The sequence below is a fragment of the Aegilops tauschii genome, chromosome 3, assembly GCF_002575655.3.
Source record: "Aegilops tauschii subsp. strangulata cultivar AL8/78 chromosome 3, Aet v6.0, whole genome shotgun sequence".
Classification (NCBI taxonomy): domain Eukaryota; kingdom Viridiplantae; phylum Streptophyta; class Magnoliopsida; order Poales; family Poaceae; genus Aegilops; species Aegilops tauschii.
The window spans coordinates 145285987-145296239 of NC_053037.3; the positions used below are offsets into that span (position 1 = coordinate 145285987).

Consider the following 10253-nt stretch of genomic DNA (forward strand, 5'->3'; position numbering starts at 1 on the left):
GCTTGCAAGATTCAACCAGTACATCGGGAAATAATAACATCATTTATACTCGACACGGCATATGCCACCCATACATAAGTTTGTCCACGCATATAGAATGCTCAACTACAGTCCTAGTATAGCAACTAATCACCTCAGCTAACAACCTGCATAATTACAAACAAACAAAAATGCAATGGTAAAACACCATGTACAATTTCTAAAACACACACCATGTACACATATATGCTTTTCTTTTGAGACAAACATATATACATCTCATACAAACCATACATTATATTGTCCCAACTTAGGGCTGGGACAGGCAGCATGCGGGTGTGAGAGTCAATCCACTGCCCTCCAAATCTAGACGAACAGTTGGGGGGTAGTGGTAGACGTCAATGGTCACAATTGGTAGAGTCCCTCATACTGTGAGTGGCGGGAAGATGAATAGATGCACGTGGTTAAAAGGCGATGCGGGCGGTGCCAATGAGTCTAGGATGGTTCACGCTATGGTGAGCACCGATAACTTAGTCGCTAACATCACTTGTACAACCGTCGGACCTGACGGCGGGAGAGTTCCTCCATGGTCGACCCTCACCGCCAACTAGCTACCCCCTATACATTGTTGAAAATACTTTTTTCTCTAACTAAAACACGGTATGGTCGATAGTTTTATTTAGTGAACATCATCAATCAGCTCCAAATCATAGACAAAAACACATTGCAAGTAGTATCATAGACACCAGTGGACCACCCCCACCCCCCTCGCCCACTTGTGCTGGGTAGATTCCGGGAGCCCCCTAGCAAATATAGAACGAATAGCATCGCCACCTCCGGACATGCGTGTGCGATTCCACCCAGTAGCAAGCGAGCGGGGGCGGGGCCCGCCGGCAGCGGGACGCCGCAGCAGATCCCCGTCCCACTTGTCCGCCTCCATTATCTTAATATTATTCTGGTCCACTACCCGCCACATCTCCCACCAGCCACATTTGATCCCCCCTCCCCCACATATGGCACCCAAGCTCCCGCTGCCTCCCCTACTCCTCTCCCCGTCTCGTCGCCGCCTCCTCACCCGCCGCCGCCGACGACGCACCGCGCCAGCAGCCTGACGCGAGTCCCGGTGTGGTGAAGCCAAGCGCTGTGCAGCATGGACATCGACCCTTCCTCGGTCTCCCACGCCGACGGCGGGGGCGACCTGTGGCCGTTCGACTCGCTCACCACGTCCCTCTTCTTCTCCTCCGTCTCCTCCTCCCCGCCGCTCCACCCGCTGCCCGTCGCCTCCTCCTCGTGGCTCACGCCGCCCTCGCCGCTCTGGCTCTTCGAGGACCGCCAGATGATGCCGATCGAGGTCGGCCCTGCGCCCGCCGCGACGCCGGACAACACTGCCGCCGTCGCAGAGGAGGCCCAGCGAGCACGCTCCGGTAAGCCTTATCATACTTCACTTGGAAGCAATCCTTGCTTCGTTTACCGCTTCCTGGATCGTACGGGATTTTGTTCCCATCTCTGCTTTGGCTTGTCGATGGAATCTTTCTGCTCCAAAGCTGGAACAGAGGGGCAGCTGGAATCTCTCTGTTATTCTAGTCGTTAGCACCCTAACCTTATCTTCTCTGTACGATCCGCGAAGTTTCCCAGCTTTGTGTTTGACTTTTTTGGGGGGCTCCTTTTGGCACGTTTCTCGGTTGCATATGATTCGGCTCATAAATCTCTCGAGGAAATAGAATATTTCTACTGTACTTGCTAATCCAACAAGACGGATAAAATGTTGTAGTAAAGCTTTATTAGCTTTGTTGCAGTGATAGGCTTGCCGTGTTCGATTAGTCTGAATGAACAAGCCTGGCTTTCCGTCTGAGTCCGACTACGTGGGGGTAATGCGTGCGTGCTTTCTTGTGCAAATGATTGGAAAATATTGGTTGGTAGCTTATTGGATTCCACTAGGAGATGGGGGTACTCGCCAATTACTGTATTACTATATATACGAATACAGAAAGGGTGTCATTTTTATGTTCAAAATAAAAAAGATAGGGTGTCATTTTCTTGTGCTATTGTTGCCTGAGTCATTTACTTTACCCAGTGCTGTATACTGCTTTTTGCGATGTCTCTTATTAGTGGTGGTACGATGCCTCTAAAGCGGCATTTAGTACAAGATATATAGTAGTGGTGGGGTATGACGCCACTGATAGTACATACTAGATTGTATTCAAAGTTGAAGCTGTTGGATAAGGCCTTACTTTGTCTCATTACATTATTAGTATTTACAAGGGAGACAATGAGATGTACTTTGCTTATGTGTTAAATAAACTAGGACTTCTCCACTTCATTGGTTGGTGTTTCAGGAAATGCTCTTGGCTTGATGATTGTGTGTGTGATACTGTTGTTTTGTTTCACTTTAGTGTAAGCATCGGTGCATTGCAGTTAGCAAACTTTATGGCTCTCAGAAACATATTTTCCGTTCGTGAAATAGGTATCGCTTGTCACATATTTACATGAGCGCAATGTTTAGACTGAATGGATGATTCATAGAAAATTGTATTGCTAATTTAATTAGTATTGGCATTCCTTTCTTATTTATGTTCCTAGCCGCATTTCCCTTACAATACTGCACTCTATTCTGCTAACTAGGGAATTCGGACACGCCAGTTAAGAAGACTGAACGTCTTACCAACAAATGGCAATTTAACCTAGCTCTGCATGACGATAGCACGAACAGCTCATGCTTGTTCAAGGAGAAGCTGACTCATGCTCTCAGGTACTTCAAGGAGTCAACAGATCAACACCTGCTGGTCCAGGTTTGGGCGCCGGTTAAGAGTGGCGATCGCTATGTGCTTACTACATCAGGACAACCCTTTGTACTTGACCACCAGAGCATTGGGCTGCTTCAGTACAGGGCTGTGTCCATGATGTACATGTTCTCAGTAGACGGAGATAATGCTGGGGAGCTTGGGTTACCTGGACGTGTCTACAAGCAAAAAGTGCCTGAGTGGACACCAAATGTGCAGTATTATAGCAGCACTGAGTACCCACGGCTTAACCATGCCATCAGTTACAATGTTCATGGTACCGTTGCCTTGCCTGTTTTTGATCCTTCTGTTCAATCATGTATTGCTGTCGTCGAGCTTATAATGACATCGAAGAAGATAAACTATGCTGATGAGGTTGATAAAGTCTGCAAAGCTCTTGAGGTTAGTTCTTTTGATTGTGTTTCTTTTATGTCACGTGAGCTTTCAGGGGACATTGCTGGACATTATACATTTATATTCTTAGTAATATTATTTGTGCTATATGCAGGCAGTAAATCTTAAAAGCACTGAGATATTGGAGCATCCAAACGTCCAGGTTAGCATCCAATCAATAGGAACAATTAATTTTTGCTGTTTTTACTATGGGGGGTGATTTATGTGTTTCTTTGTTGCGTACTCAGATTTGCAATGAAGGCCGTCAATCTGCCCTGGTGGAGATACTGGAGATCCTGACAGTTGTATGTGAAGAGCACAAGCTTCCATTAGCACAAACATGGGTTCCTTGCAAATATCGAAGTGTGTTGGCGCATGGTGGTGGTGTTAAGAAAAGTTGCTTGAGCTTTGATGGAAGTTGCATGGGGGAAGTCTGCATGTCAACCAGTGATGTGGCATTTCATGTGATTGATGCTCATATGTGGGGATTCCGAGATGCCTGTGTAGAACATCATCTACAAAAGGGACAGGGAGTTTCTGGCAAGGCGTTTATCTATCACAGACCCTGTTTTTCAAAAGATATCAGTCAGTTTTGTAAGCTGGAGTACCCCCTTGTGCACTATGCTCGTATGTTTGGATTGGCTGGCTGCTTTGCTATATGCTTACAAAGTCCTTATACTGGCGATGATTATTATATGCTAGAGTTTTTCCTGCCACCCAGTTGTAAAGAGGAAGATGATCAAAATGCCTTGTTGGAGTCTATATTAGGTCTGATCAATCAGTGTCTCCGTAATCTAAAGGTAGCTGGTAATGGAGAATCCAACGAAGCTTCTCTTCAACTTAGTAATGTCATAATGATTGAAAGTGAAGATTTCAAGACAAATGTGCATTTTGAGAACTCTGAAGGTTTTCGTGAATCACCCGAAGGTGATACACATGGAGGAGCCCACGAGTTCGATAAAGCGAATAGTAAAGTATCAGAGGGACATTTGTTGGCTGATGATAACTCTCAGAACAATGGCGTATCTGTCTCCAGGCCAAATGGTAGCGCGGCTTCTGATTCTTCATTGCTTCACAAAAATGGCAAACCCCCTGAAAGGAGACGGGGGAAAGCTGAAAAAACAATCAGCTTAGAGGTTCTTCAGCAATATTTTTCTGGAAGTCTGAAAAATGCAGCAAAAAGCCTCGGTGGTACGCTTCTAATATTTAGCCTTTTAAGTAAACAAATCCTTGGCTTTTTGTGTCTTACTCTTTCTGATTGCTAAGATCGCCCCACTTGAACTTGACTTGTGTTCAATTTGACAATCTAGTCCTCTTGAGCATGGATGTCAAATGAATTATCCAATTGGTAATCTGGTTTATGTTTGTTTCTTGTAGGGCTTAAATGGCAACAAAATGTTGCAGCATGCAGTGAGCTTATATGTTGCATCCATGTTTTCTTTTATTATTCTATTATTCAGAAAATATCATCTCAGTGTAGTTAGCATTTGGGGTTTTAGTTCCATCTTTCTTGTTGTCATGACACCTAGATGTGACGCTTGTTCCTGTTGAATTCTAAAATTGCAGAACGTAGACTCAGTGAAAGGGTTTTGGGTTTTGGAATTGATTAGAAGACAGAGATCCTCCAGTTTAGCATTTAGACACGGTAGGGTGCAATTTTTTTTGGCAACAAATAGGTTTTTCATGTGAAGCAAGAAGCATAGCATGTCATATTGTCATTCTTTTTAGAGGCTGATGCTTTTTGTAGCTAATTGATACTCGTATCACTTTGTGTTGAATAGCAGAACTTGGGAAAGGAAGGATGATGAAGTGTTGATTATTTTTTGAGATTGAAATTAGATCTATGTTTCTTTCTTCAGTTTCGGTGAACTTGAACCATGTACATTATGTTGTTCAGGGTGCATTCATTCACATACATATTGAGTAGGGATCAATCAGTGCATTGTCTTATTCACAGATTAGTAGATTTTGTAGGCAAGCTCACACTAGTAAATGTGTACTATGGATTTGTATGGGTGGGTAGCTATACAATATACACAGTGCACCAATGATATTTATGGAAAGCCCTGAAGTTCGCAAGTAAGTCAATTTAGTCAAGATTGAGGATGTTTTGTCTGACATGATTAAGACACAGGCACAGACTATAAATAATAATAAAAAATCTGACACCAGACATAGAACATCACAAGAACTGTCATCTTGGTGATATGTCAATCTTTTGTTTAAGTGGAAACGAAGAGGAATTTATCTTTCTTTTATGTTGTGTAGCAAGGCACACAACGGGCTAAACACCCCCGGGAGGATGTCCAGGTGGAGTCAGCTTGGTTAGGGAAGAGATTAGATCTTAGATGACAGAGATGACCCCGGGGAAGGAATAGATTTATTTCTCATTTCTTATCCTCTAATGATCGATTACTACACCTTTAATAACTGGCAACTAGGGAAACAAACCTAAAGGTCATTGATTATTATGGTGATAGATAACATGAGCTTATCTCCTTTGTGCCGCCGACCAGCTGTAAGACAATGGCCCACCTCCTATTGTTAGCCATGAAAATATGTACAGAAGCAACCTAGCTAAATGAATCTTGTTAATATGCCCACCTTCACCAGATATCACCAGCGGTCTAATTTGCTTGTTGTAACCTTCTGAAGGAAAATAAGTCTGGGCTTGTGCATGAATCATGATTGTGTATTTTGTAAGCTGGCTTCCTTTATTTTAAAATCCTTTTTCCTTTGACCTGTTTGCTTCTTCTGAATCTAAAAGAGAGTAGATGCATTGAACATTTAATCTTGCAATGGTAATAACATTGTCGGGTTCGACTGTTGGATGTTGGCATTAGCTAATTATATTTTCGGTTTGACAGTGTGCCCCACAACCATGAAGCGCATCTGCAGGCAACATGGGATTTCTCGTTGGCCATCCCGAAAAATTAACAAGGTCAACCGGTCTCTCTCGAAGTTAAAGCAAGTAATTGAGTCTGTTCAAGGCTCAGACGCGGCATTTAACCTGACATCTATCACAGGCCCTCTCCCTACTATTCCTGTTGGTCCTTCATCAGATTCTTTCAATAAAGAGAAAGCAAGTGAAAGTAAAGCAGAACATTCAAATCGTGCTGTTGATGGTGACAGAGATTCATCTTTACAGAAGTCACAAGAAAATGGTAGCCACTTTGGTGCACTCATGTCCCAGCAAGGATTTGCAGACACTGGGAACAATGTTCAACTTGAAGCAGACAAAGCTTCTCTCTCGAGAAGCTCATCGGGAGAAGGCAGCATAAATTCACGTACTTCGGAGGGCTCATGTCAGGGAAGTCCCGCAAACCAGACGTTTGTTTGCCAGCCTATTGCTTCAATGTTCTTGGAACCACAAGAACCACAACTGAATCCGGAAGGGTTCACAAAAGAACCTTTCCAAGAACCAGAGCTACCACTTTCCAGGATGCTCATAGAGGATTCTGGTAGTTCCAAGGATTTGAAGAATCTCTTTGGTTCAGCAATTGGCCAACCAATGTTAGCCCCTCCCAGCAATTTTGGGCCAATGCGAAATTCAGGGACTGTGACGATAAAGGCGAGCTTTAAGGAAGACATTGTAAGGTTCCGTTTCCCGTGTTCTAGCAGCGTTATGGCTTTGAAAGATGAGGTTGCCAAAAGGCTGAGGATGGATGCTGGCATGTTTGATATCAAGTACCTTGACGATGATCACGAGTGGGTGAAGTTGGCGTGCAATGCGGACTTGGAAGAATGCATAGAAATCTCCCGGCATTCTGGTACCCATGTCATCAGGCTGTTGGTTAGCGACGTTGCGGCCCACATTGGTAGTTCTTGTGGAAGCTCCGGTTGATACCCAGATCAACATTTTTAACTTTTTCTTTCTTTTATAATGGGTATGTACAAGTTGTTCCAGGAGGTCAGTTTTTACATGCTGTTAAGCTAGTTGTGTTGCTAGATAGCATTAGCAGCTTTACTGTGTTCGACTGAAGCACCAATTTTTTTCTTGTATGAATATGTGTAACGCTGCAAGATGCGCGTGTTGTCGATGTACATATTTAGCACGTGGTGCTGGAAGTCCTGGGGGTACAGTTAAAAACCGAAGTTGTTGTAATATGGCACTTTTGTTGTCCAGAAATTGAACAGTTTTGGAAGTTCGTTCCTTCTATTCACTTTCAGTTCCTCTTGGGTTTGAGCTTTTTGAGGCTTGCTTGGTTCATTGTCCCCTGTTGTGAAAAAGATAAATTCCGGAGGAAAATAGGTGTAATTTTCATCGTATTTTCAGCGACATAAACCTGAGCTATTTGCTGCTCTGATAGAGTTATTGGTGCCCAAAATTCAGCTGCTAACAGAGACTTCTTGTCCATCCAGCATTTCAGGAGCCGTTGTTTGTATTGCATCACTCATTTTGCAGAACAAACAAGAGAAATTTCCAGCCGGAGTATTTATTTCCTTTAATGCCACAAGTGCGAGTTATGCATGATTAGGACCTACAGTACATATTTAGGGAAAAGGAGAACATATCTGGTGATACGGCTACCTAGGTGATACAATGCTCCAGTGTGTTATGAGCCGTTGGATCATGCTCAAAGGGACAAGATGCATGCACACGTGACGGTCAGCTGCTTCACCATGAAATATTCAAAAAACACCCTGAACACATTCTTAATTGAGGGCAAGGCTGAAGCAATCAGAAGATAATTTATTTGCATTTCCTCAGATTTGCCCATTTTTATTTAGCAGCATAGGTGCATTTTAATTAACCACAAGATTCACTCAAGTAAATTTGCTTCCTCTTTAAGATAAATGCCAAAAGTTTCTTTGCGTGCTCTCTACAAAACTCAAATAGCTTTATTGGAGCTAGTCCCGAGTTTTATATTGTACAAGCTAAACAGACATTAAATTTGTGATGACCAACTGGAAATAATAAATAAGTTCATCTTTCAATAGTACTTTTATAGATTATCATAATTCAAAATAAAATAAAGTAAAATAATACAGTATGAAAATCATGGATTTAACATACCAAACCAGTTATCTTATTATTCATCGACAAACTAGTGAAAATAAAAGTTATTTTTTTGTTGAACTTTTGGGCTTGAATGTGTGTCTGGACATTGAAACAGAGACTTTTTTCCTACCGTCAACTAAAGTGAGGCTAATTGATCAGTAGTAGAAAAAGGTCGCAGGCTCAATTAAGAATATGGTCCAGGGGGTTTTCACATATTTCAAAGTGGAGGAGCTGGCTACACATGCGACATTCATCGGATCATATTGAAGGAGATCTAATGGTCAAGGATTCACTGGAGCATCGTATCACCTAACAAGCCGTATCACCAGATATGTTCTCTAGGGGAAAGGATGGCGACTGGTCTACTTAGGAGAGAGATCCATGGTCTATTTGACGAGTCGTATAGGGGTGTGTTTGGTTGCTGGCTGTGAATTTGCCTTGTTGCTCACTTGGGCCCGATTGAGAAAAAACAGGGAAAAACCCAACATCTGCACATCGTTTGGTTGCCCGTGTCAATGTTGCCTGCATTAGGGGATCGGTTTTGGCATATGGTGTTTGGTGTCCTACATAGGCGCGCAAATGCAAATACACGATGTTTGGTTGCTCACAGGCAGCGAGGTGTGGTAACCTTGTACCCTACATGGTGAGCTTGCCCGCTACATCTTACACATGATCACACCAACAAAACAACACTGCAATCACGATGAACCGGATGATGATGCTTGCTTGAGCACGGTCTTGGAGTAAGCATCCTCTGCCACCTGCCTACTCTTAAACCCTCTGTGGCAGCTGTTCTCGTAATGTGACACTTGTTCATTGCATGCTTCCAATGAACTGTAAAGCCCTGGAACCCTCCCTCGAAAGACTACATACCACTTGTCCTAGCATTGCAGAAGAGCAACAATTCAAGCAGCAAGCAATGGAGCATACTAGACATGAAACATAACAAAGCATGCATGATCATACGGCATAGCAAATTCATCCTACCACTACTATGGTGTCATCCTACCACCACATCCAAAAGAAGGTGTAATCCTACCACTGCAAGATCGCCATCAGCGTGAGGGGGGGGGGTGTAGTATATACCACCTCACCAAAATATACACACCATCGATAGTTTTCAAGCCCTAGCTACACAAAATATACCTTGTCGCCATCGCCATCACTGTCGAGGATCATGCACGCGGTCACCACCACTAGAGACAACACAAGTAGTAGTGCTTGCCCAGCCAGCTACTGAGCCAGAGCATCCTGTGAGTGTCTGCCATGGCAACAAACCCAACACCATGGGTCTTGTTGTCCAGCAGGTGGCTCAGAGCTGCCATCAGAGCCTCTTGGCTGAAGCCACCTTGATCCATGACGGCGGTGTAGAGGTCAGGGTGGATGTCGAGCGGATTGCTTTCTCTTATGGCAGTTGCCACCTCCTTGACGGCCCCAGTCATGTTGGTGAAGACACTGATCTCGTCCTCCATCAAGCCGCCCCTCTTCCTCTTTCTATGAAGCACAGGGACGTGTTCAAAGCCCTTACCAGGACCCTCAAGGACGATGTTCTGTGACTCCTGGGTGTGTGGAAACTCAGGCATGGGCGAACCGAGCAGCTCACGGATCCCATGGCATGCTTGCCTGCTGCCAGCCCAAAGGAGAAGTTGTGTTGCATCTAGTTGTAGTTCTAGATGGGTGTGCTGAGAAACTCTGCGTCTTTGGGGTGGTCCTAAGAAAGAAACACAATGTGGTTAGTCACGAGAATACAATGGTTGGCAAGCTAAAACAAGGGGGACGTGAGCTAACTGCGGTGTGGCCTTGGTAGAGCTCTGCCTCCAGAACGATTGGGCAAGTGGTCTGATCCCACGGGGCATACCTAAGGTCTTTGAGCTTGGATACTTGCATACATCTAGCTCTTTACTTCCCGAGGTGGTTGTAGACCTGGTTGGAGGTCACCTCCTGGCCACAGAACTTTTGAACACCTACTTCGCAACGGTGTTGAAGTGCACCTCCTTGAAGCCCTTGTCAGTCCTAACCCCACTATATATAAGCTCACACATCTTGTTAAGCACAAACGTGGACATGAATGGCTGCCACTTCATGCTGTCCCCCTACCA

General features: G+C 44.2%; 1 protein-coding gene across 1 annotated transcript; it reads left to right on the plus strand.

Annotated features, from left to right (window-relative positions):
* Positions 1-821: 821 nt before the first annotated feature.
* LOC109749355 (protein NLP3) lies at positions 822-7315 on the plus strand. The gene is made up of 5 exons (XM_020308314.4): positions 822-1403; positions 2602-3161; positions 3268-3315; positions 3401-4343; positions 6020-7315. Exons 1-5 carry the CDS (start codon positions 1130-1132, stop codon positions 6994-6996), a joined length of 2802 nt encoding a protein of 933 aa, XP_020163903.1. The 5' UTR covers positions 822-1129; the 3' UTR covers positions 6997-7315.
* The last annotated feature ends 2938 nt before the right edge of the window (positions 7316-10253 follow it).